The sequence below is a fragment of the Melospiza georgiana genome, chromosome 2 (genome assembly GCF_028018845.1).
Source record: "Melospiza georgiana isolate bMelGeo1 chromosome 2, bMelGeo1.pri, whole genome shotgun sequence".
NCBI classification, from domain to species: domain Eukaryota; kingdom Metazoa; phylum Chordata; class Aves; order Passeriformes; family Passerellidae; genus Melospiza; species Melospiza georgiana.
In genome coordinates, this window is record NC_080431.1 from 26477856 (window position 1) to 26505506 (window position 27651).

Here is a 27651-nt window from a genome sequence, read left to right on the forward strand (position 1 = left end):
AAGCAGAGCAGTCCATCTTGACTCTCTCAGGAAGCTGCTGCTCCAGTTCTTGTTTCCAATCTTACACCACTGCAGTAGCAGTTTCCAGAGTTGATTAGAGTATGTTTATTTACAGTAGAGGGTGCAATATAAAATGATACTGAAGTGGATGGTGATGGAGCATTAAAATCATACCAATATTAACCTCCTGGAACAGGGTCAAAGCAGTGTGTGCTGGTCTAAAAACTCTACTATTCTAACTGCACCAAGTATGAAGAAAGTGACTTCTCAGCAGTGTGAATACTGCCCTTGGGCTGATGACACCATTTGTGTCCCACACGTATTGTGCAGTGACAGAATCTCTTGGCATCGTTCTGTTGAAGTCTAAACTAAATGTAATAAACTTTTAAAAAGTAGTACCACAAAGATGGCATTTCTTAATATATTTCTTTTTTATGGTATTGATGGGAAGTTGAGAATGTATTTGGATAGTAACAAAACATCAAACACAAGTATAAGACATCCAGACTACATTTTTTTCTAAGTCTTAACACAGAGAATGACATCTAACAAATTTCCTGTTATTCTGATTTTGACATTTTTGAATCCATGTTGTTCCAGCAAAGCTTGATATTCAGAGCCACTTCTCTCCTTTCCCTCTGTCTGCACAAGCATGTTCAAAGACTGCAGCAGAGCTGTGCTCCTGTTCTTCTTTTCATCATCCAACACCATTTCAGCCAGCAAAACTGCACAGCCTAATTTAAAGAGAAACACATGCAACAGTTCTAATCCATTATCAGGCAAGAAAATTTCTGCTGCCATATAGAAGGGTGCAAACTACAAGACCTGGGTGAATTCCTTTATCATTTATGGATTTTCTCTCCTATTAAATGACTAATCCACTATTAAAGGAATAATCCACTCCTCTCACAAACCCCAGGAAATTCCCTTTCTCAGTATGGAGTGATCAAACACTCACAAGTCAATTCACATCTGTTTTCAGGGGAAGAGGGGATGACTTCTGTAGACTTGGCATGAGGACTATAGGAAACAGTAAGACAGGAATAGAGTTGCATCTCTTTGGGATTTACTGCTGCTTCACACTCATGTTGAAATGATGCCAAGCAAAGAGAAGAGTGGATGGCAAGCATTACAGAAGCAGAGGAGAAGTCAGTGTTTCTGTTCAATACATTCTGTACGTTATTTCTGTAGAAACTGAATTCTTTGTGGTGGGACTGACCTAAAGATGAAAGCAGAACTTAAATGATTTACAGTCTTCTTCTCCATATTCAGACGTGTGAGGGGAAAGGGAAGCCAAGAGAGGGCTACAGACAAAAGCATTGTAATACATACTTGCCTTCGGCCTGACACCAACTGAGATCAAAATAGCAGAAGCTCAGAGTGATTTTATTATGAAGTGCAGCATAACATTCATACCTTTCTGACCTTTAAGACAATCTCCTCAGAGCCATTCCAACTTGTACAGCTCAGACATTCAATAGTCATCATAACATTTTAAAACTTAACCCCCTCATTCTTCATGTCAGGAAAATTTCCTCAGTTATGTACATTGCTTAGAATCTTTTCAGTGTTAGACTATTAAATCCACTCCTTCTACCAGTCAGCAAAAGATATTCAGAGCAGCTGAAAAACTTAATTTGTGTGTTAGTAAAATGAGCTTATAATTCCTCAGGTGACTGGGCTGCATCACATGATTGCAGAGCACCTGAGCCTGAAACAGACCACAGGAGATCTCTAGTCCAGCCTCACACTCAGAGCAGGGCAGCTCTGCAATCAGCTCAGCTTCTTCAGGACTGGCTTCACACATGGAAGCCTCCAAGGACAGAGATTCCACAACCTCCCTGGATCATCTGCTCCAACACTTAATTATCCTGAGAGTGCAAAGCTGTGGTACATGACCACAGACAGCATGCCCAAGGGACTAATGCTTAGTGCTGTGCATTAATCACAGAGTAAATGAAGGCTGGGTAGTAGCCAAACACATTCTATTATAATTTTACAGTCAGAGACATAGTACTTAGGGGCACAGTTTTAAAGTCTGTAACAGTTACAGGTGTGCCAATGTTAGGATTTGATTGTTTCTGACTCAAACAGCTTAAAGCAGCTTAAGGAACAGCATTATGAACTTCATGAGTAACTAAGCATTATGAACTTCATGAGTAACTATGAGATGAGACACATCTGATTGCCAGAATGAGTCTCTCTCAACATACAAACCTGTTAAGCTAAAAGCAAGCTTCATGTCAATGTGGAAAAGAAACATTTTAAATTTATTCATTTGAATATTCAGCCTTATCTGTTTTAAATGTCTGTAGAGATAAGATCAGTCAAAATTCCATTCATAGAAACCTTCTGCTAAGAATTAAAAACCCCAATGTGGCAAAGTCTGACATTTCCCTGATTTTGTACACCTGAAATTCTCTGTAGGGAGCCTGTTTCTCCTAATGAGGTGAGCCACTGTGGCACTTTTTCTTTACCCATTGGCCAAGGAGCAAAGTAACTCCTGATTAACTAACATCCGGGCAGATGCAACTCTTAACCTTCCTCGTTAACTCTCTCTAATTTGCTGAGGTTGGTAATTCAGTACTGGCACAGCCTCTTGCACACTGGTTTACTACATACACATTCATGGACTGTTCCAGTTACTGGTTTACTGGGACTACTGCTGTACCAGCAACAGGCAAAAACCTCACAACTGATAGAAAGAAAGCTAGTTTGAAAGTGTAACTTTAGTTTCCAGAAAGGCTTCCGATACACTTTGGAAAGAAAAAATAAAAATCAATGAAGTATCAGGAAAGAAATAAACACTAGCAGAGGTGACATTTGTGACAAATTACTTGAAGAGATGGGATACAGTATGCAGTTCTCCAATTAAAGATTTAAGCATGAAGAAACTTTTATTTTTTTAAATTTTCATACAAGGTTTTATACATAAATCCTAAAACTCATCTCAGTTAATGAGACAGAAAGCAAATATGGCTATTCAACCATATTCAGAAAACCCCAGAAGTGGCAGCATGAAATATGAACAGCTCTCAGCTGCAGCCTGTGCAGGTACATACTGTGGCTGGAGGCCAGAGGCTGCTGAAGTTCCTCTGTGTCACTACAGCTATTGTAGGAGCATGTTTGAGGTTTGTTCCATTTTCACTTTTGCTTGTAGAAGAAGTGCTTTAAAAGACTACATATGAGATGTTTTTGAGCAAAGTCCCACACAGCAGTGAAAAAGAGGACTATCATTCCCAAATTCAGGCAGATGGTACAATATTAATTTTTTTATTTTTGATAAAAATTAGTAATAACCACTGAATACACTGCAGAAGGAGAACTCTCTTTAATTTTATGGCCCAAGAAAACTAAGACATTGATGTAGCTCAGTACTAGTCTGCAGTTTTAACCTGACATGCTATACACAGCTATGCCAAGTCTAAGCTTAATACAGTATACAGAAGAACTGGACATTAAGGTATTTCACATGCAGGTGTTTCAGCCTGCCCCAGACACTTTTTAAAATGCACAGAATTCACTGTGGCAGAAGCTGCACTCCAGCTTGTATCCAGAGCCTGTAACAGCTAGGCTTCAGACAAAGGGCCAAAATGATCCTCAGCTGCCAAAACAAGTTGGTTGATAATGGGTATATTGCACAAGGGGAGAAAATTCAGCATTCCAGATTGGTTGTGGGCACACTACAGTGACAGATTCTTCTTGAAGCACAGAACAGCATCTAATAAGTTTCCTGTGATCTTAATTTGTACATCTGTGAATCCGTATTTCTCCAGTAGCTGTTTATATTCTGAGCTGCTTCTCTGCTTGCCTTCAGTCATACTGAGGGATTGTAGCACAGCTACTGAAGGGTGCATCTTCTGTTCATCAAGCACAGTTTCTGCCACTAGCAAGGCACTTCCTGCATTTCCAAAACAACCAAAAGTGGTCCTGTGTCAGCTCAACTTTAAAGTGCTTTTTCAGAGACAATTACAGAGGTTCCCTCAGACTGATTTTAATGGTCTTCAGTGGAAATCAGTGAAAATTTACTTTCAGCTATCTCTTCCTGGAAGCTACCATTTAATTGTTAAAAACAAGGGAGAGTTTAGAGCACTGTCTCCAGAAGTTCGGATCACTTCCTGCCTATGTTCTTAAACTCAGCCTCGCTTTCATTTGAACTGAACTCCTGCAAGCATCTGTCAAACTTTGCATAAGATTAAGACAGTCACCCAAAATTTTCTTTCACAATTTATCATCAGGATTATAGCTAATAGGCTAGATCTTATTTTGCATCCTCTCCTCTGAAACAAATGTCAGACCTACACTTGCATTAAGGAATCAGGCTTTTCTGCTTTTTGTTTTCTTTGATCTTTAATGCTGCCTGAATATGAGTCAGCAGTGTGCCTTGGCAGTCTAAAGGGACAGCCATGTTCTGGGGTGCATCCAAGCACAGGATCACTAAATTCTGTGATTTAGTCAGATGATCACTAAACAGGTGATTGTCTCACTCTACTCTGTGCTGGCACAGCCTTACCCTGAGTACTGTGTGCAGTTTTGGGCACCACAATATAAAACATATATATATGTGTGTATATATATACATATATATATACACACACATATTAGGCTATTAGAGACCATCCAAAGGAGGGCCGCAAAGATGGTGAAGGGTCTAAAGGGCAAGCCTTATAAGGAGCAGCTGAGGTCACTTGCTTTGTTCAGCCTGCAGTAGATTGATGGAAGACCTAATTGTGGTCCTCAACATCCTCACAAGGGGTAATGGAGGGCAAGTACTGATCTTTTCACTCTTGTGATCAGTGACACGACTCAAGGAAACAGCATAAAGCTGGGTCAGGGGAGGTTTAGTTTGGGTATCAGGAAAAGGGTTTTCACCCAGAGGATGGCTGGGCACTGGAACAGGCTCCCCAGGAAGTGATCACAGCACCAAGACTGCCTGAGTTCAAGGGGTGTTTGAGCAATGTTCTCAGGCACACAGTGTCACCCCTGGGGCATCCTGCATATGGCTAGAGGTTGGACTTGAGGATGCTGATGGGCCCCTTTCAACCCAGCATATTCTTTGATTCTGTGTGTAATTTTGGGTGCCTCAGTGTATGTGACCACGATGGTGAAGGGCCATGAGACCAAGATTCATGAGGTGCAGCTGAGGTCCCCTGATCTGTTCAGACTGGAGAACAGAGGGCTGAAGTGTGACTTCATCACCATGTACAACTTCCTCAAAGGGAGCAATAGAGGGGAAGGTGCTGATCTCCTCTCTCTGACCAGTGAACCAGTGACAGCACACAAGGAAATGCAACGAAGCATCAGGGAAAGTTCAGACTGGACATTTGGAAAAGATTTTTCACCCAGAGGGTGGCAGGCTCCCTAGGGAAGTGGTCACAGCACCAAACCTGCTGGAGTTCAAGGACCATCTGGATGACGTTCTTAAATCATATGAACTAGTTTTAGTTAAGCCTTCAAGAAGCAAGGAGTTCAATTTGATAATCCTTATGGGTCACTTCCAACTTGAGATACTCTGATGATTCTATGATTCAAATGCAGTAGAAAGTCAAAAAGGCTGCATATTTCTCAGGGTATGTGTGCATAAAGTAGTACTGAACTTCAGCCAGTTTACCATATTCTGGACACTACTGAGATAGCAAAACAACAGCAAAACAAATTGCTGCTGCTTGATTTACTCAAAGGAACTTCAGTTAGGCTAATTTTATGTATAGAAATAAGCACATGCTTAATTAATTGATGATACAGGGCTTAGGAAGAAAGTCTGGGCATGACAGAGACTGGGGATATGATACATTGCATGTGAAGCCTGCAACTATAGTAAAAGCTTATTATATATAGTTTTATTTGCAGGTTTGTTTCCTTCTTTTTATTAGTAGGTATCATAATGCAAGCCTACACATTCAGGCAAAAGCTACTATGACTGAACAAAAAATATCCTAAGTTCATACTAGAAAAGCATTACTCAGTGCTCATTAAGGGTACATTAACATGCACCTTGAAGTTCACAAGATAATAAAACATACCTGGTTTGCAAACAGCTGATATCTTGCTTAACAGCACGTGTATCTTTTCATCAGGCCAGTCATGAAGAACACGTGAAAGGATGTAAAGATCTGCTTCTGGAAGATTATCCTTGAAGAAGTCACCTGTTGGAAAACAGTTAGTACATTCCTACAGAAACCACAGAATATATACTGCAAAAACAAGGCGCTTCAGCAGAGTACAAAAGTAACAAGAATGAACCGGTACAGTATGCCCTGATTTGCAGATAAGGAAAGTGTAGTTAAAGAGCAGATCATAGGCAAGAATTCTCTAACAAAACACTGGAGAGTAAACACAAAGCAAGGAAGGAGACAAAGTTCTTTGTAGTCACCATTTTGAACTTGTCTAGAAATTGAATACCTCAGACAAGCACATGTAGCTTTTGCTTCCAGTGGTATTAAAAAACTTACTAACTAACCTACTTAGCCACATTCTCCAAGCACTTTTATCCCCACAGTCTTGAAAAATACTATGTCCCCATTTAGCCTGGGTGAACCTATACTGCCTTGTACTAAGATTTGTTTGGGGTTGCAGCAGCAGCAAAAGAGACTGTTTGTGCTCAAGGACAAGAGAAACCAGAAAAATGATAATGTGCTACATTTACCTGACACAAATGTTACTGGAGCAGTGTGCTGTCCTGAAGGCTGAAAGTAAGAGGTGTTTGCAATGACTTCTGGAAGGTCGAATACTGTGACCTTGAGATTTGGGTATACTTGTACTAATTCATAAGCCAGAGCTCCAGTGCAACCTGTTAAGAGTTTAAAGAAGTCAATTCAGTTATTTTCTCCCAGAATTTGCAGACATTTTTAAAGACAAGGCTGTATATAACATTGTGAAACAGAGGCATCCAATCAGAACCAGAGACAGACAGCTCAACAACGAACAAGACTTCCTGGTTGATAGAGCAAGGTTTTAAAGGTTGTGGAATGCAGGCATGACTCCTTACTGACACAGAATTGCAAATGTGACCTTTGATATCAGTACCTCAGGGTTTTTCTGGGGAGTATCAAAATGTAAATGAAATGGCAAATACTTCTATTTGCTGAAGAAGAACACCTCTAACTGTTTAACATTTACAAAGCACTGATATATGAAATTTGACACTCTCCAGCATAGTAAAGATTGTGAAGTTCTGGAGTCTCTACACAAGTGGCAACAGTTGTACCAATACTGGGTTAATTCCTCTGAGATACTGTCCACCTCCTCAGGCACTAAATAAATTATTCTTCCTTCAATGGATCTTTCCCTGTATAATAATACTTCCTCTGTGCAGCTCCAAGTACAGGGTTTCCTATAAAAAAAAGGGAATGCTAAAAAGCAGAGTTTCTTCAGGTATATCACTGGTCTTCAACATATTGATGGACATATTAGATATTAATAACTACAACAATACACAAAACAAATCCATTAGAAAAGAATCAAACTTTTGTTTTAGCAGTGCAGTGTTTCAAGTCTGACACCCCAGTGGTGGTGGTTCACTACTTGCATTACTTTTGGAGATCCTGGATGTGCCTAAGGAGAGCAACAATACTGCTGAAAATGGCACTCTCACCGCAATGCTGTATCACCTGAGCCACTATCTTACTTTCAGCCTTGAGCCATGTAACTGATTGAAACAAACATTCACTTGTCTTAAGCTATTCTAATACCATTTAGGTAACTCTGCTTTCAATTAGCTGCACTGCTCTTTTATCCTGACATTGCAGTATCAGAAAAACAACAGCAGATAATATTACTACAGCTCTAGTGAAGAAATACATGTCTTTTAAGTAATAAAATGCAGAACTGAAATCAAACTTTTCCCTTTATTGTATACAAGTTCAATTACAAGCAATACCTCCTAAATCACAAGCAGATTTAAACTGTGAAAGATCAAATGCTGTAGCCACATCTCTTGCTGTCAGGCGAGCAATGCTGTGCATGGCAGCCATAAAACGTTGCTTTACTTCCTGGCTGTGATAATAGTCCTAAAAAGGGGGAAAAACAGCATAATTAAGGTTTATTTTCAGGGTTAATTAAAACTATGTACAACCAAGGCAGTAGGTGAACATTAGAATTCCCAAAATGAAAAGGTCCATTAAAAATGCCACTGACTATTTGCTCATCCAAATCCTTTGCTGTAGTGATAAGCAGATTTTTGCATCCTCTTGAGAATTCTGATCACACAGACACCTTGAAAGGACAGATTTAGGAGAATGAAAGAAAAAGTGCTCCTTCTTGATACCCTCACAAATTGCTTTCACTTCACTCAAACATGTATTCTCCCATGATGGAAAGATAACTAGATAATTGGGCCATACCATAAATCAGAAATGCTAAAGATCATTCTGGTTTTGTTGTTTTTTTGTTTTTTTTTTTTTTTGATTAGGGAACAAACAAGCATTCAGTAGCAGAATCTCATGCCTTTACCTTTTCAAGGACACAAACACACAAATCCCTTTACCTTTCACCTTTATGCAGATTTCACCAGTTATTCCTGGCTTTGCAACTACCATGAAGTGGCAGTATCTCCAGGCTGTGGTGTGCATAGTGCCACAGGCAGCCCACAGATTCTGCTCAGGCACACCGTCCTATACACATATGGAGCCCAGGTCCAAACTGAACACAAGCATCACCCAAGCAAAGTTGATAACCCAATTTTAACAAAGGATAAGCTCCAGTGGTTAATTAAACCACTTAATTTGTATATAAATTTAGACATCTACTCCAACAGCTATCTTAAAGCAAAGTATCTTAATTCTCTTTAAAGATCCTTTGAATGATTTCCAATGGAATTTTTGTCCTCCAGTTATTTAAGTAATAACATGAAGCTGGCAGAGCTTTTAAGTCTCCAGAAGTCCTTATTTTGTTCCATTGACAATGCATGAGGGATGCAGACATCTCCTTCAGGAGACTGCCTTCATCACCATCTTGAAGTTTAATACAAATTAAGGACCTCAGGATGTAGTCTGAAGTACAATTTAAGCCAGCAGTGCTGTCCAAGACATTCTCCTGCTCTCTGCTTACACAGACACAAATATTTATGCCTCTCAACCTCTTCACCAGATGAGTAAATGACAAGTTAGGCTAGTTATACTCCTAAGTGATTCTCCAGCCTGATCACATCCACTTGGGCTAGCATTGGTAAAGGATTACCACAGATTGAAACAGAAAGCAGAAGGATTACAATTTTATCAGTAATAGATATCAGCTTGAAGCTTATACAAAACTAAAAAACTTCATAAAGGAGATTAGATCCCTTCTCCACTGCATCAACATGAACCAGCTTTGACTACACAGCACAGCCTAAACTGGATGCACATCACTATCAACTGACTGGCATCCAATATGGAAGGAGTACAGGTGTGGTAAGGTACTATCTGGTATTATAAAAGGGACACAAATGTCAATTCATCAGGCCCAGAGGTTGTTCCGAGTGTCAGTGGGATGGGCAACACTTCATCTGGAGAATTTTTGTCAGCACTCAAATGTCCCAATATATTCTGTGATTGCTCCACTACTTCACAGCCTAAACTTGAAGGGAACAGAAGCCTGGGACTGGTGAATTGCATTGTTTCTCTACCATTTCTGAGACTGACAATTTTTCTTCAGACATCTCTATCTCCATTTGTCCCTAGAGCAGTTCTGGGCTCCTCACAGCTAGTTTTGATAGTAGTAAGAGTTTATATTACCTTAAATAGATCATCTGCTTTCTTTCCAAAGGCTCGATGATTCTGCCTGCTCCCTTCTTTGACAGCAAACTCCAAGTTTGTGAAGAGAGGCCAAAGGTGGTCATTAGAATGGATAATGTAGCCATGCAGTGAATATTTACCATCTGAGGTCAGGTAGGTATTTGCTGAGTCTGTATTACTGTAACCTTATGGGAAGAACACAGTTGTAACCAGCTTTGTTTCAGTACTTTGCAACTCTTGTTTAAAATCTGAAGGCATGTTTCCCTGCATAAATAACTAGTAATCCTGATTTTATGATCTATTACTAAAAATTTTGCACAAAAATTAATTCTGAAAATCTTGTTATTTTTCAAGGAGCAAGTACTTTATTTCAAAAAAGAATTTAGATGCTGGAAAATGTAGATACACACTGATTTATTTTTTATTTTAAACCAGAGTACCTCAGTTAGATACCAAATATTCAAGGGACAGTATTAGATGTTGCTCATTATTGACTATTTTTGTTTAGATTATGACTGCTTCTTTCCTGAATTTAAGCTTTCTCCATTTTGTCTTTGGGTCTTTTTCATTTGTCTTGTCCTCTAACAGAGTTAAAAAGACTCCTTTATTTTCTTTTCTTTACACCTAATTATTTCAAGTCTTACTATGTAAATGATACACATGCAAACTTAGAACCACATAGTGTTGATTGAAAAAATTAATGCTAATACTGACTCCCTCATTTACATACACATTCATGGGCTGTTCCAGTTTGGAGCACTAAAATTTAAGCTGTTGTCCACAAAGAGGGACAGATTGCAGAATTCTCCCCATTAAAAGCCTGATCCTCTGCTGAAGACTGATGGCACTGCTGCAGCAGGAAATGGAATTTGACAATCATTTTAGATAGAAACACAGAATCACTTCAATGGAAAAGCCTTCTAAGGTTATCAAGTACAACCTTTAACCCAGCACTGTTAAGTTCACCACTTAACCAGGTTCCCAAGTACATCTACATACCTTGTGAATACCTCCAGGGATGGTGAGGCAGCCACTTCCCTGGGCAGCCTGTTCCAATGCTTGGCCATCCTTTCAGGGAAGAAATTTTTCCTAATATTCAATCTAAATCTCCCCTGGCATACCTTGAGGCTGTTTCCTCTTATTCTGCTATTAGGTACTTGTAAAAAGAGACCATCTCCCACCTGGCTACATCCTCACACATAGTTGTGGAGAACAATAAGGTCTCTTCTGACCCTCCTTTGCTTTATGTTTAACATTCCCAGCTTCCTTAGGCACTCCTCACCAGACTTACCCTGCAGACCCTTCATCAGCTCCATTACCCTTCTCTGGACACACTGCAGCACCTCAGTGTCTTTCTTGTCATCAGGGGCTCAAAACTGAGCACAGGATTCAAGCTGTGGCCTCACCAGTGCTGAGCACAGGGGCACAGTCACTGCCCTGCCCCTGCTGGCCATACCACTGCTGATAGAGGCCAGGATGCCCACTGGGCACCTGGGCACTGCTGGCTCATGTTCAGCTGCTCTTGAACACCACCAGGTCCTTTTCCACTGGGCAGCTTTCCAGACACCTTACCCCCAGCCTGTAGTGCTGCATGGGGTTGCTGTGACTCAAGTACAGATCTGAGCTATTACACCATTCCCTGGGACTGTCCATGCAATCTTTTCTTAGAAATCTGGTCAGTATTATGTACAGAGAGCAAAAACAATCTAAGGTTTCCATACGGGAGACTTGAATGTGTTCATTACATAAAGCCTTCCACCACATGAAACAGTTCCAGCTACTAATAATGAAGCAAAGGAATCCATTCCCTCTGCCCCAAATCCAAGTTACCCACAATATCAAGTCAGAACCTGTGACCTTCAAAGCATCTCTTCCAGTCCTGTCTTTTAGTATATACAGTTGCACAGAGGGTAAATTAATCACCTTGTGGTGTTTTCTCCAGTAATCCAAGAGAAGCACATGCATCAAGGAGTCTTTCAGTTCCACATACAGAGGCTCCAACATCATTTGCAATATCCACAGCCTTCGTTGGACCTTTATGTTTGAGATGATCAAATATCTTCAGCTTAGAGGCTACAAACAGAGCCTATGTGTAGGTAAGAAATTGTTATCATGCTGTGTTTAAAAGACTGAAATCAGAAAACAGAAGAATTATATTGTTTGCCTACAATAATTCTACACAACTACTGTTAAACTACTGCAACACAATTTCACAAACCTCCTAAAAATTGCTCCCTTCCTTCTCAGAGGGTTTCAGTATCTTGGCTAAGTAACAGAACTTTTAACAATGGTGTTTGGGAGAGAAGGGAACTCACAGTATTCTGGAATGCAGCCTAAAAATTGTGTATGAAGACCCACTTTATTTATATATTCAGCACTTCCCCATCTGTATGGCCGTTTGATGTAATGGAACATTCTTAAGCATATGAACCAATACCAAAATTTGATAATAAAAATTGTTATTAAAAAATGAAAAATTAAATTTGATAGACCCAAAGCATAAGGAACTCAAAAGTCTCCACCAAGATAGTGTAACAGCTTCAGTTGCTACAATACAAGTCTTTATTTTATCAAAATTAAGGAAAAAAACTCTAAAAGATTAAGAACAAAAAGAGTAAGACTTCATAGGACGACTGTACTACAAGCACACCTTACCAGGATGTGTACACATGGGAACAAAAGAACAGCTAGTGCTTCATGGTGAAGAAAGTCATGGGTAATGGCTGCCTTAAATTGAAAACCTTAACTGAACTTTTTTCAAGATATGCTAACCAAACCAGAGAGTAAAGTTAATTAAAAATAGTAATACATAGCTCTCCATTCAAAATTAATTTGCAATTCTACAGGTTCTGTATTCTGAAGCAGGTAAAACACCTAAAATCAAGGAACTTGCGGAGAGCACAATAGTGGAGGCAAATGCAGCAATGACAGAATCCACTTCTTTACAACTGCAAGCAACTATAATGAAATTTAAATCTAAAGGTAATTAAGGAAAGAAGGGCCTTGACATTCTGTTTAATAAAAATCAAAGAGAGAAAAAGATTAACTTTGAGAGGTAGGTCTGCTTCTATAACCTTCACATCTTTTTATTTTATTCTATTTTATAACAACCTTAATAAGAACATATTGCTGGGATTTATTATAATTCAGGCTTTCACAATACTGAGCCAATTACACCTAGTTTACAACCAGATGGCTTCTGAGACCTGCCCAGTCTTTGGACTCATACCAACTGGAAACTATTAGAACAGGAAAAAGAAGGTGAGAAGATAAGGCAGAAAACTTGGCTGACCAACCCATTCAGTAATTCTCAGTCAAAAAAAAAAAAAAAAAGGAATTAAAGAAGAAAAAACGTAAAAGATATGAGTACAGATCAGACCATGTAAATTTTGGAACGTCAAAGTTTTTTAACGTGCAGGTATTTAACCCTGATCTCCTCCTGTTCTGCAACAGAGTGGTTCACAGGGAAATAGACAGCAATGCCTTCACCTGTGGGAGACTTTACTCACTTTATAAAGTTCTTGAAGCGACACCCAAGAATCAAAACGAAAAAAACTTGAGAGTTTTGGTGGAAATAAATGCTTTTGTATACTTATACCTATTCTGCAAATAGAAACATGATGAGTTTTGTCAGATTGCAATTCATACTAATTAATTTTACAAAGATCCATTTAGTGGGAAAAAAATCCCACAAGTTCAACATGTGATTCAGTACTTCACACTATGACTTTACACAGGAGTAGTGAGAAAGTAAAGTTCTTTCTTTTATTTCCAGCTTCCACTGTCTTTCACTGCACGAAACTATTCAGCATCACACCACTGTAAACAGTATAAGTAATATACAGCCACACTCTGATGATTATCCATATTTGTTTTTACTTAAATGGAAGAAATGCTAAGCATCATCTCACCCATTCAAATATGTCCCTCCCCATAGATACACAAGAAGTTCACAAATGCAGCACCCTCAAAGCCACTTTATTCCAAACCTCTCAGGACAGCTTTGTGTGCCTACAAGCAGCACACCCACAGAACCACATGATCACACTACAGTCTTCCTCCAGAGCTGAGCACAACTCTCCACTGTTTCAGCAAAACTATTGTTCACTGTCTGGTGTGCCCCCCCCCATTCATCTCCAAGTTGCTGGATCTTTAGCTCCAAGTTTGCATTTCACTGCCACTTGAGCACTTTTTTCCCACATCTTCCTAAAACACAAATAACTTGGAGACCAGTGACCTATTAGAAGGATCACTGTTCATTTCTTCTTCCTCTTCTTCACTATTGTCTTTGCCACACTGGAACTATGTAGAAAATCTGGAAGTAATTAAAATGTCCAGCTATGCATTTCTCATCAGGCCTGGCTGAAACACAGAGCATGTGACCTTGTTTGTGAGCTGCTATGAGTATGCCTCCATCAGATACAGCACGGATATTATCAGTTAAACACATCCAGAACATGAAACAGGTTATTAAAATTAATATTCTGAAGAGGCAGTAAAAAATTAGGATCTTCCACAGAATTCTAATGCAAAGCCTTAAAAGTTACAAAGGAAATATAATATATACAATTCTTGTCACAGTGTTAAGTCAGGTGAGTTAATCACATTAATTTTTTTTTAAGAGTATATAATTCCAGCTTGGTTGTGTTCTTCTGATCAGTAAAAAAAGAAAAATCTGCAAATTCTTTTCCCTCTCAACTCAAGGGATAAAATTATCCAATAGGTAACTGAAATTTCATAGAACACATAAAAGCAAATACAAAGGGACAAACCCAGCAATGCTTGCACTGCACCGGAAATTTCAGCTATTTAAGATTCTCCAGAACATCAGTGGTCCTTTTTTACTAATTATTAATACATTTCTTCTCCAGCTGAAATATTTCACAATACCTGCTGCATACTGAAGTCCAGTGAAACAAATGCATCAGACAACCATGTAATGAGTAATTTTTTTCCCCCCTTACCTTTGAAGCTCTAAAACCATCCATCAGCTCTAGAATTTTGGATGGAAGTTTTGGTGCACTCTGTGACACTCCATTCTGATTTTCCAAAGGTACTGTAAAACCAGTTCTGACAGCAGAAGTGTTTTCAGAAGTGTAAGCAGCTCCTGAGGAATGCATCCCACTGTGGTCCAACTTACTAGCAACTTTGTGCTCTGTGAAATTTGAAGATTCTCCATCACTGAGGTTCTCAAAAGTGTCCACAGAAGGGATAGAGTCATACTTTTTATGTTGTATGTTATGTTTAGAGGGTGGATAGTACAATTCTGCCAGCTTTTTGCAGAAGTGATTCAGAGGAAATCCCACCACATTCAAGAAGTCTCCATGGACATACTCAACTAACATTCCACCAAGGGCCTGGATACCATATCCACCAGCCTTGTCCCTGAGGAAGATAAGGCAAAACCAACAAAGATCTAATCAAGGTTAAGAGCAGAGATATCACAGAACACTAATAATACACCAGAACTGCAGAGGCTAGAAGTCTAGTGTACCTAAGTTACAGGCAGACTGAATCTACCAGGTAGGCTCAACACTTCAATTTGTAAATAACAAGATAAATATAAGGATCAGAATTTCTACTAAGGGTGAGGAGCCAAAGGTCTTGATGCTTCAGACAGTGCAAGTGAAACAGTCACCTAAGCAGCAGGTGACTGCAGTCAGTGTGTTGCCATCGGTTACCAAGTCATGGGCACCAAAAAGGTAACAACCAAAAAGTGTCACCAAGAGCAGCACTGCCACTGGGTCACCAGATGCATAATGACCCTCACCCAATTCCACAAGAGGCTGGAAAGCCTTTAGGTCCCAAAGGAGCTGAATAAAGATGACCTTTTAGAACTCAAATTATTACAGAAAGCATCTTGCAGATCTCAGTCATAGGAATACCTAAAATAAGGATTGGGAAGACAAGACTTCCTTGGAAAAGAGCAACCTACTCGAATAAGATCCCCTACTCTATTTAGCCCTATCCATCCATCTCTTGTGCAACCATCTGAGACAGAACAGAGTTGTGGTTCACAACACTCTGCTCTCAGATGTCATGGTAATACTGGTAATTTGGCATGAGAATGTACATGCACAGAAACTAACCCTGGAAATCTAATTTGTCTTTAGGTGTAATTATGCAAATTCCACAGTTTGGAATGGAAATATGTACAAGTCAGATAAGCTGCAGGAGACCCAACAATTTTACTGTTCTAATACAAGGAACAAGGCAGTTAAAAGTATGTTTCCTACATTAGAGCAAAATCTGAAAACCTACGTCAGCAAGCTTAGAAACCAAAGGTCAGTCAGTCTCAGATCCATTAACTTAAGGTAGTATGGAATTACACAAACTGCTTTAGAAAGAAGGTCATTACAGAAAAAAAATTATCAGTAATTTTTTCATCTTAGATTTGATCAGAAACATCTCTATTTTTAGTACTTATCTCTGGATTCCCTTTCTAAATAGCAGGCTAAAAGGCTAAAACAATGAGAGGAATCAGTATACCAGCAAGTAGGATTTTCTGAATTGCTATAAATTGTGGAATAGGGATTTTCCTTTAATCTTGCATTGTCAGCACTACCTTATAACTTTGTCATTGTTTAAATTATTTTTTCTTTTATAACGTTCTTATGATTTACATCAACTTCATTAGGAATATTATAATAACTAAAATGTCTTCTCATTTTTCAATGAAGTTATAGTTATTTTGGTATATGCCTACAGGTAGGCAAAAAACATTATAACCATCAAAAGCAGCAGTCCATTATAGGCAAAAAACATTATAACCATCATACTCCCAGCAAGAAGATTAACAGAAATGGCTACACATTTATTTTTCTACAACACTATGTCTGGAATGGATCCTGAAAAGAACTTTTATATTCTACATTTTATTCCTTCACAGTAAAATGTGAAGCAGTAGAGTTGAAGGCTCAGTCATCACCTCCTTACAAGACTGGAGTAGAGTCCTTTAGTTTCACTGCCATCAGAGGAGAGCTACTAAAACTACATCAGTTTTCAGGCTAGCAGTTGTAAGCAGAGACAGATAAAGTTGTTCATAAGGGAAAGATTACAAAATAAAAAGCTGGGTCAAAGTCTACTCATTATACAAGCCCAAAACAGTGAGGATTACTGGGGTACAGCCTTCTTTCTACAGATACACAGAAAAAAAGGAAAGAGACTGCCTGCAAGGAGAAAATCCTTGCTTAGAAAGAGGAACAGGAATAAAATAAAAAGCAAAACATCTTTCTGAAGCCAAAATTTGAGAGTTTTTATAGCCTCATCACAGACTACCTTGAGACAGCAATTTCCCCTCCTTCCTTACCCATACTTTACATCAGCTATGTATTTCTAGTATTATTCTGTCACCAGTGATTGACTTAAATACTATATGCCAATTTTCTTCTTCGGTCCCATCAAGAACCATCACTGTCATCTTCCTGTCACCTCTCAAGAGATGACTAGATTATTTCAGACTCCTGTAACTGGAAGAAGGAAGGTGCAATGAAGTATTGCACACCTGGCTATGGACCCTACTGCATATGGTACACGTTTTTTGATAGAAAAAGAACTCTATTTAATCCTTAACGAGAACTAGTCATTTTTCTTTTATTTTTTTCATGTGATTATTAAGTCTTGTATTATTTCAGAAAATCATTTTGCCATGGAAATTAAAAAAAAAAGGAATGGTCACTTGTTGTTTAGAAAAACCTATAGAATAGGTTTTTCTATGGGTTTAGAAAAATCCATAGAATTGTGTAACCTGTATGAGTGGACATGGAGAAGAGAACAAAAATAACCAAAAACCAGTGCTGTGAGATACTTCTCCTTACTGAATTTTGCAAAATTTTTAGGACACCGTGCTTAGTAGTTCCTTTGCAAAGTTGGAACAATTGCTTCCTATTATATAAACGTAATAGGAACATATATAAACAAGGATTATAGAAACAAAGATCAATTTTCTTCAGCCTCAGGGAATAATAAAGTACATTCTCTGAACCTTTGGTCCTTGAGAAACCCTTGATGACACACTCCTTTTCCAGGAGAATGAACAGAACAACCCAGCACTGCTCATGAGCCGTTTTGGTGCAGTAAAGTACTGCTAAAGATATTTGCTTCCAGAGGAAATACTCTGAATATTCCAAAATAATTTTCAATCTCACATTCTTCCTAAAAATCCATGGTCATTTCTCCTTCAAGCTGCAACTTTATGGCCCACTAAATCTAAACATCATACTAACTGGCATAGCAAACATCACCTTCCAAAAACCTATGTAGGAATTTATTACAAGCTGCAGTCTTGCCAAAATATTCTCTCCGTATCATCAAATTTAAAAATCAGTCTATTCAATAAGCTGTCAACCTTACATGTTCACCAAGTACACCTCATTTACACATAAGCATTGAAGTATATCCAAAGTCCACAGTGCTTTCTTTTCCTCAGTAAAACGTGGCTTTATTGTTTTATAGCACAAGTGAGTTTAAAAACCACCACAATTTCTTACATGGTCAGAATTGAAGCTACAGGGACAAAAGTTCACATCAGATCACCTGATATGCAGTCCATAGTGCTAACTATGCCTTCAGGCAGGTCCAGCTAACACAAAGGGAAGACAAATTCCTTTCCCTTGTTGTCTCCAAATAAGTACTTTTTTTTTTAAAGCAATCTAGTGAACTTCATCTTCGAAGCAGTAATTAAGCATTCTAATCTCATCCTATTTTTTCCATGGAATAACTGTTGTCTGGTATATTGCCTTTGTAAATGTTGCCTATATAGATCAGTAACTATACTACCAGTGTAGCAGAAACGCATAAACTGAAGGACAATTTTGACACAGTAACAGACACAAACTGGGTGTTCACTTTTCACAAGGATTAGTAAAAACTAAGCTGGTGTTCCTTGTGTTAAGAGTAGTGATTTTGATAAACTAAATGAATCAAGTTCTAGGTTTCTCCCAATACACTTCCATGATGCCCTGATTATTCAACACTACCTCTTTTCACCTGTTTGTAATGAACTATGCATTGTCTTGGGCATTGAAGATCCCTGAATGGTTCTGCTAACAGAAAGATAATTGTACATTGCACAAGTGCTTGCTTAATCCAGAGTATTTAAAGTCTTCACTTTTCAAAATCATTAGGGTTCTAAAAAGGTAGCTCACTTTCACTGGAGAAATGACAGCTTTACACAAGAACAAAATAATAGTGCCCTTGCATCACCCATACTATCATTTCTCATATACACAGAACAAAATTTCACAGAACACAGAATGATGTTTTACACTGGCTTAACAATGTACCCTAAGGACTATTCTCAAGTGTTGTGTGGTGGCATCAGTGTCTTACTTACATTGGCTCTCCACTGTGAATGTACTCCCATAAGAGCTCTTCAGACAGCTCAGAAAATTTTACTTTAGTCTCTTCATAGAAATCAGTGACTTCCATCTCTAGCTGATTGTCTACAGAAAGAAACGGGAATTGTAGTTTAGAGAGCATAAAATCTAGGTTGTATTTCCTAATCATTTTACAATTTTGCTTGAGAAAAATTAAATATATTGCACAGATGTATGTCTTCAGGGACAGTGGATTCAACTTTCTCAAAACAGTAAGTTTGCATTTTCAGCCTCTGCAGTCCTGTCTCAGAGATAACAGACTGCTCTTCCTGTGTGGAATATACTCTTAAATTACCAATGCTTACACAAAGCTATTTATGGATGCTGGCACACACATCCAGCACTGAGTACAAAGAAGGTTACAGCCACCATTTCAACTTTATGAGTGTTGTCAAAGAACTCTGAACAACATATCAGAGTTCAACATGTAGCTGTCATAAAAGTGGGTACACGCAGCTGCACGTGTACTTCAGACTTGGGTATCCAGCAGTCCCATCAGGAATCATCACCGTCACCTTCCTATCATCTCTGAAGAGATGACAATATTATTTCAGACTTCTGTAGCTGGAAGTGGATGAGGGAAGGTGAAATAAAGTACTGCAGACCTAGGTATGGACCCTGCTGCATGTGGCCCTGCTGTCACTGCAGACAGAGGCTTTTCCAAAACATGTTCAAAAGGTAACAGCCTTGCACAGATGAGTGTGCACATTGCAGATTATTAGCTCTCTCTACTCTTTTCTATAAACACCAAGCATCTCCTACTACCACAGTTCTGGTAGCAGTAGAAATGCTTGAGGAGGAGTAAGAAATATCTACAGTACAGACCAAAGGAAGAGTGCCAACCAATCTCTAACAGTGATAGTGTGAAGCTCAAACAAAATAAGAAAATTGGTGCATATGAAGACAGATTACCACATCTTTCAGTATTGATAACAAATTCTAATAAAAAAATTCATCTTTAGCAGGTTAAAAAGCACATTGTAATCATAAACTGTAAATACAGTTTATAGTAATTCCACAAAACTGTTCTATTGATTGCATCTCTTGGGGTATATAAAGGTATATTGCTATTCATCTGACTGTGATGCAGTTCAAATTTGTACACTTCAAATGAGATGTGCTGTTACAGTATCACTACTACAGCTGGGTGCACTTAACCTTCTTCCTAGAGTAAAGAGTTAAAGGTGTTATTTACATTGCTGGGTTGCTCACAGGAACATGCCCTTTGCTGTGGGCAAAAGAAATAAAACATGTTTTATTTCTTTTGCAGCAGCTCTTCCTCTACTGTACTAGCATATTAGCAGTACTGCAATACTAACTTTAATTCAGTTTTACAAGAGTTAAGAGCAACCATTCCAGAAAAATTCAAAAACTGTTCATTTGTGTACAGAAAGCCTATGTCCAGTGAAATGTCTGCAAAAGCTCTACTAAAAGACTACTGGCACAATTATCAGACAATGCCCTTCAAACACTCCTCAAATTCTATTTATGGTAGTTTCCATAAAAATGACTCACTTTCTCTATACATTATGTGGTAAGGAACATTGGAGTATTGCTCCCTACAGCTTCTTAACAGTCTGAGGTACTAAGCCTCAACTGGTCTAAGCACAACACAGAATGAAGTTGAAATGGATCACATTCAGCTCAGTCTCACGGTTTACAGTACCTTACTTGAATTTAATTTAGAATATTCCACCACTTACACTGGCCTTTCAATTAGTCTCACAGCTTTCAGAGACAGTACTTCTGAACTCCACTGTTTTGTCACTTTCCCTTCTGTGTGAAAACTGAATACAGGAAGAAGGCTGGCTTTTGTGGGGAGTCTTTAATTTTTATTTCCATAAGGTAGTTTTTGAGTACAAAACCAATTCAGACTGTATATGAAACACTTTCATCCTATTTCTTTACTTGTACAAGCTATCATGAGAGTAGTTTTTAATACAAATACTGAGTTGTAATAAAATGACACATACCTTTACTGTGGCAGTGTATAATAGCCACTCCTGTGAAAACACTGTGCTCTTTCCCATTTAACCTGTTGGGCAAAAAATGTCCATTAAGCAACAGTCTTATGAAATATTCTACATGATTATATTGCTACAGCCTGAGAAGCAGACCATTTCATTAATGTATCACTCAATGGATCTGACATGCATCCTAAAGAAACAAATTTTATTTCAATATTCCTGAAAAGATAATGGCAAAACACAAAAAAAAAAAAAAAAAAAAAAAAAAAAAAAAAAAAAATCACATAAACTACCAAAAGCTGCAGTCATTTCAAGTCTCTGAAATACCACTTGTATAAGAGTAGTCCATGGTATCAGCTCATTCGCTGTACATCAGAAATGTGACTATTTCAAATGCATTAGAAAAGGCCAGTTGGCATAAATTCTACTGTTAGGGCTATCTTCACTGAAAGGTGGCAATAAATAGCTGGGTGAAGTAACTCAGACTAAAGATGTAATAGGGAACTAGAGCATATGTTCTCATTTCATCCAGACTGGTCCCCAGAGATCGCATGGCAAGCCGGAGTGCAGAGGAAGAGCCCAGATTCCCTTACCCCTGGCTCTCACTTGTAGTGGCTCCAGACTGCCACGCTGTGGCCAACTAGTTGTGAGGACTTTATTACCTGCTGTGTAAGCAACACAGGTATAATAGCAAGGGAATGTGACTCTTTGAAGAGACTATTTAAGGAATAATCTTGTAAAGACTAAGCAGGATATTTCTGGATGAGATCAGAAGCATCCCACATGCTCTGTCCCCCACGGGATTCCACACCAAATTGTAAGATGAAACTGTGTGAAAATTTTCACTTGACACCTTGGATATATGCAAAGATGCATCATCTTGTCTCCCTTTTTTCCTGGAGTTCTAAAAAGCTAAATATTTAAGTGCTTTTCATATCCCTACTTAAGAGATTGACCTACTAAACTTACAACAAACAAAACCCCAAAAAATTTGCATGTATCCCTTCTGTGGAACCCTTTTGAGAATCTAAGTGATGGAGAGAAACTGCATCTTCAAATTTCATATCTTACTTAAAACTACAGACCTGGATAGCATCCTGTAAGCATCTTGCTTATCAACTGGTTTCTCCAGGATCTGCTTATCCACAGACTAAAACAGAAAAACAGAGTGAGTATGCTGCTTTTTCTCACTTCTCAAAAACTGAGATCAGAAATGATGTTCATATCATGATTTCAGCCAGGGCTTCAAACGTGAGTCTATTGAGTAGAGCAAGAAGCACAAATACTTTGGTACAACAGGTAATTTAGAGTCAAGCACGAGTGCCATACTCCACCCTCCAATGTCTGCACCTTTCAGATAAAAGGATAATTCAACTTTTTATGTCCTTAACAGTTCACTGTCTCTGTGAAGATGTCACATACAAAGTGACCTCCTCCTACAAGGCACAGGACAGGACTGTTCACATGATCTGGACTTCCTGACAGACAAGCCACCTGAAAACAGAATTTCCATTACATATAAGGAGATCCAAGGCAATATTTATGGCAGTATTAGTGTCCCCAAAACCAGCAGCAAGGCTTTTGCTCTCAAGAGTTCAAAAATTACCTTGTTGGGGAAAAAAAAGCCCTAAAAGCCACATCAACACATCCCAAAAAGAGGTATCATAATGCAGGTCTAACTTCACAGTGAAGGCAGCTTCAAACTTAAACCTAAAGATACAAGTATTTTCTACACTTGTCATAAATGAAAATAATGCAAAATCACTAAAGACTTCTTACCACAATAGTGTCTGCTCCTATGACAACATCAGGTGTTCTCATATGCTTCTGCAAAAGCATAAGAAGGCATTTGTCAGAAGATGGAAAGAGAACAAATTTTTTTAAGATATAAGGTGAGAAAATAGCAGTTTACTGGTTTAGAAGCAAGGCTCTACACTGACCTGTAAGCAAGACACTATTTCTCCTTTTGCACTTTTTGCAAAATAGTAAACATTTATATCACCATAGAAATGAGGCTTGAGCACACCATTCTCAAGCCACAAATTTGTCCAAATACGTTACTGATGAATAAAAGCATCCAGGAAATAAAGTGCATTCTCAAAAGTCATTCTGGTCTTCAAGGTGGCAAACAATTCTTTTAAAGAAGTGCCTAGTACTTGGAGACCAGAGAATACAGCCCTCGAGGATCATTTCTCCAAGCAAAATTTTACTGAAAAATAAATCCCCATTTTTTAGCTACACTTTGTGTTTTTCCCTTAAAAGGGAACACAATCTATTTTTTTTAATATGAGAGGTAGCAATATATAAAAATTCCTTGTAAAACTTTCTTGATTTTAAACAGTACCTGTCCTTATAGCTAAGTTTTGATTTACCTGCATATTACAAGGCATACTGCTGTTACTTATCACAGCATGACATGAAGCCTGTCTGTGTGACCATTATAATAAAACAATTATAGGGAGGCAATTCTTCTAGACAAAGACTTGATGTGCTCTAAACTGTTTAATGATATCTAGAATTAGTTCTACTAATTCCTGTATGAAGAAGCATTTTGAAATCCACTGAACCAGCATTATCACCAGCACAGTGTTTTGCAATGAAAGCCCAAAGTAAGTAATTTATTGAGGTTGGGTTTAAAATCCATTCTCCTATGCTGTACCACTGTCTGGAAGGTAGTTGACAGAAAACTGGGTAACAATTTACACTGGAGATCATGCAATATTTGCTTTGAAGAATGGTGACATCTGACAACACTGTTGATTTAAAGTGTTCAACACTCCTTTTCTGCTGCTAGAATAGGATCAGTAAACACCCCTCTCTTTCAGAGCTATATTATGAAGAAAAGACTATGGTCCATTTTGTCAGATTTAATCTGCTCAACTTTTAAACAGGTTCTGGTAGCAAGCCTTATGTGGGCCTTATGTAGCAAGCCTCTGGTGAGCCTTATGTGTTCAAACAGTGATCACAGCCAAGGGCATAAGTCAAACACCACTGCAAGTGTAAGTTGCATCACTGGTTTTGATAAAATTTACAATACAAAATGGATGCCTTACCTAACAGAATCTGAAATAATATCAATTTCTGCCTTCTTAAAATTAGATAGACAAATTCTGTTTTAAAACATTTTGGGCAAAGAAAGAGTAATTTTTTTTCTGCTTTCATCCAGTACCACTATACTCACAACTCCTGAGCTATTCTTGTCATTCCTTCAGTGAAAGCTACTGCAAAGCACTGGAATCCCATCAGTGTTTTTCTGTGGAGTCTGTCTCCACAGCCAACAAATAAATCAAATATGTGGAATGAGGTCAGCCACACACCTGACTGTTCAAAAAAATATGGAATATGCATCCCATACAAGAGTAGGTATGGTGCTGACAAAAGATGCAGGCCACTTCATTTTGTGGAAAGCCTGAACTGCAGGCATTAGACTTCCGATGAGGCAATTTCAAGACACCATCTTTCACAAATGACAGGAAAACACACATTAGCCTTCAGTGGAGAAAAAGGACTCAGAGATCACTTAAGCAGTGCAAGCAAATTAAGTCCCAGTAACATGCACCACCTAAAGACAAAAAGCTCATTGCATAATAGTTACTAACTTACTAAATGCATTCTGTTTGCTACTTCAAGAGCTTTCTGTTTTGCTGTTTCCACAGCATACTCGTAAGGGGCTGTAAAAGATGACTTTTCTAGTGTCTCCTTAAACCAGGATGGAACCACCTCAAACCGGAGGCCCTGTAACATAGGAAAGTGATGCAGTCAATCTGACCTCATTATTAAACACTACTCCCAAGGCATCTTAAGCAAATAGCAAATTTGACATCTGCTTTTTACATGTTAATACACCTCCCCCCCAAACACACACAAAAAAACTCCCCAGTGCTTCTATCAGTGTCTAGTGCATACATATCTTTTACAAGCAATCTAAAACAAAACAAGCAGAAAGCTTAAATTGGTGTGTATATTTGATTTTGCCCATATTTATTAGAACCTAATCACATTTGTAATTTCATTATTCTTTTCATATAAAAACTAACAGTATAAACTTAGACACTTCATAAACAAAGGATTATATTACTTGATTTTTTAAACTGAATCCACGAATAGCACTTCACTCATGCAACAGTAGTGCACACTCTTATAGGAGCTTTACTGCACTTTATGTGTCCTTACACACATGATAAACAAAAATCAAAACCAGACAGTTTCTGATTGGTTTAATCAAACAATGCCCAACTGTTCTTCTAACTTTTTGCTCTAGGTTACACCTGTACATTTACTGCACTCAGCAGGCATGCTGTGTTTCTAATAGCTTGGTGCATGACTGAACCTCGGTGCTTCTCCACACATCCGTATTTTGAAGTTATTTCTTCCACTTTAGTTCAATTTATCGGGAGAATTAAGAATGGTAATACTAAGCAAGCTAAGTTCGATAGGTGATACCCAAGTGCTATTCAAAAGCCTCCCGCAGCCCACCTAGCGAGGCTCACACGTTGCTCCGCAGGGGCTGAACAGTCTCAATGACAGGTTACAGCCTCCTTTGCTCTAACCAGCACATTTCAGAAAGGACACATCTCCTTTACCGCCCCGCTCCCCTCCCACTGCTCTCACGGGAGGCGTCGGGCCCCGCAGGCCCGGCCGGCGCTGGCAGCAGCCGCAGCCCCCGGCCCGTGCGAGGCCAGCGGCCGCGGGCCGCACTCACCACGTTGGTGAGGATCTCCTGCCGGCGCGGCGAGGCGCTGGCCAGCACCACCCGCTTGCTGACCAGCTTCCCCAGAACCGGGTTCAACACCATGGCGGCGGCGCACGGCCACTCTCAGCCTTCGCTCCGCGCTGCTCGGGGGCGGGGAGGAGGCGGCGGCGGCTTTATGTGGCGGCGGGGCCGCGGGGCGGAGCCGGGTCAGGCCGGGGCGGAGAACCTCGGGGCCGGATCCCTGCGGCACGGGGCGGCCGCGTGTGGGGAGAGTGGCTCGGAGGCCAACCTGCCGTGAGGGAAGGGTTGCATCTGTCCCGGTCATCCCCTGCCCACCAGCTGACAGCAGCCTTGAAACGCAGAGTCGGTCAGATTGGAAAGGACCTCTGAGATCGAGTCCAATAGACCATGACACTAGTCCAGTTTTTCCTTAAATACCTCAAGGAATAGCGACTCCACCTCCTCCTTGGGCATTCCATTCCAGTGTCCAATCACCCCATCTGTGAAGAGATTCCTCCCTGTGTCCAACCTAAACCTTCCCTGGCACAGCTTTAGGCCATTTCCTCTTGTCCTGTCGCTGGTTGCCCGGGAGAAGAGGCCGACCCACCTGGCTACAGCCTCTTTTCAGGTGGTTCCAGGGAGTGATGAAGTCCCCCCTGAGCCTCCTTTTCTCCAGGCTGAACAACTCCAGCTCCTTCAGCCGCTCCTCACAGGACTTGTGCTCCAGACTCTTCATCAGCTCTACTCCCCTTATCTGGATCCACTCCATCACCTCAATGTCCTTCCTGAATGGAGGGGCAGAGAACTGACACTACTCAAGAGGTGGCTTCACCAGTGCTCACATAATGTGTAACATCCCATCCCTTTGCTCCCCTAATGCTGGCATGAAGTGTTTGGAAAAGAGGTGTTATCACTTCTTCTTAGCTCAGAAGGAGCCCTGACATAAGAAGGACATGAAAGTTTTGGAGCAAGTCCAGAGGAGGCCATGAAGTCGATCAGAGTGGGAGGACCTCTGCTATGAAGAGGGCTGGGAGAGCTGGGGCTGTTCTGCCTGGAGAAGGTTTCATGGAGACCTCAAACAACCTTTCAGCACCTGAAGGCCAAAAACAGGGAAGTCAGAGAGAGACTTTTCACAACGGCATGTAGTGATAGGATGAGAAGTAATGGGTACAAATTGAAAGAGGGGAAATTTAGGTTAGGCATTTGGAAGAATCTTTGAGGTCCCTTCCAACCCGTACCATTCTATGATACTGTGACTCCATTTTCATCATCACCTGTTGCATTTTCGCCAAACTTTAAATATCCCCTATTTGGCCTTTTAAGTGAAAAAGTAGTAGAAAAAGGTCATAAAAACTCAGATTGTTTTCAAATAGTGTGATGCTGCATGCTTTCTCAGTTTGCTTGGAAGAAAGTGAAATCTATCCTCCAGCATTAAAAATATGTCCAGTCATTAAAACAGCAGTTTGCATTGCATATTTGGATCTTCTGACACCTGTCTCATGGACCACGTGTCTCATTTGCAGAGCCAGGCTCTTCTCTATTGCCAAGCAATAGCGAAAGACAACAGGCAGAAAATGATGCTCAGGAATTTTCACCTCAGTATGGGGAAGGGGGAAGAAGTTTAATGTGCGGTTGACCATGCACTGGGACAGGTGGCCCAGAGAGATTGTGGTGTCTCCCACATTGGAGATATTCAAGAACCATCTGGACTCAATCCAGTGCAATGTGCTCTAGAGTGGCCCTGTTTGAACAAGGAAGTTGGACCAGATGATCCCTTCTGATTCCCATTCTGTGGTTCCATGGTTTGTGTTAAGGGTTGCCAGCCCAGTGGAGGTGAGACTGTCACAGCCCCATGCCCCAGGTGCCCCCAGCAGCAGGGCTGAGCATGAGTTCCATTGCCA

General features: G+C 39.7%; 1 protein-coding gene across 2 annotated transcripts; it reads right to left on the reverse strand.

The window, feature by feature from the left end:
* Positions 1–410: 410 nt before the first annotated feature.
* Positions 411–25903, reverse strand: ASMTL (acetylserotonin O-methyltransferase like). 2 transcript variants are annotated; one of them, XM_058018449.1, is made up of 13 exons: positions 25760–25903; positions 24661–24792; positions 22837–22884; positions 22143–22207; positions 21064–21125; positions 19048–19156; positions 14678–15098; positions 11637–11799; positions 9714–9898; positions 7880–8009; positions 6647–6790; positions 6024–6146; positions 411–734 (listed from the first exon to the last, which is right to left on the reverse strand). In XM_058018449.1, exons 1-13 carry the CDS (start codon positions 25850–25852, stop codon positions 520–522), a joined length of 1890 nt encoding a protein of 629 aa, XP_057874432.1. In that variant the 5' UTR covers positions 25853–25903; the 3' UTR covers positions 411–519. The 2 variants fall into 2 exon arrangements, with proteins under 2 accessions (XP_057874432.1, XP_057874431.1); XM_058018448.1 differs by lacking the exon at positions 411–734 and adding an exon at positions 3245–3901.
* Positions 25904–27651: the final 1748 nt, after the last annotated feature.

Excerpts from the sequence above, each read along its gene's own strand:
- ASMTL (XM_058018448.1), bottom strand. The coding sequence starts at position 25,852 with ATGGTGTTGAACCCGGTTCTGGGGAAGCTGGTCAGCAAGCGGGTGGTG. Across the intron at positions 8,010-9,713 it reads AAGCAGATGATCTATTTAAG|GACTATTATCACAGCCAGGA; the intron begins GTAATATAAACT and ends CCCCCTTTTTAG. Across the intron at positions 6,791-7,879 it reads ATCTGCTTGTGATTTAGGAG|GTTGCACTGGAGCTCTGGCT; the intron begins GTATTGCTTGTA and ends AACTCTTAACAG.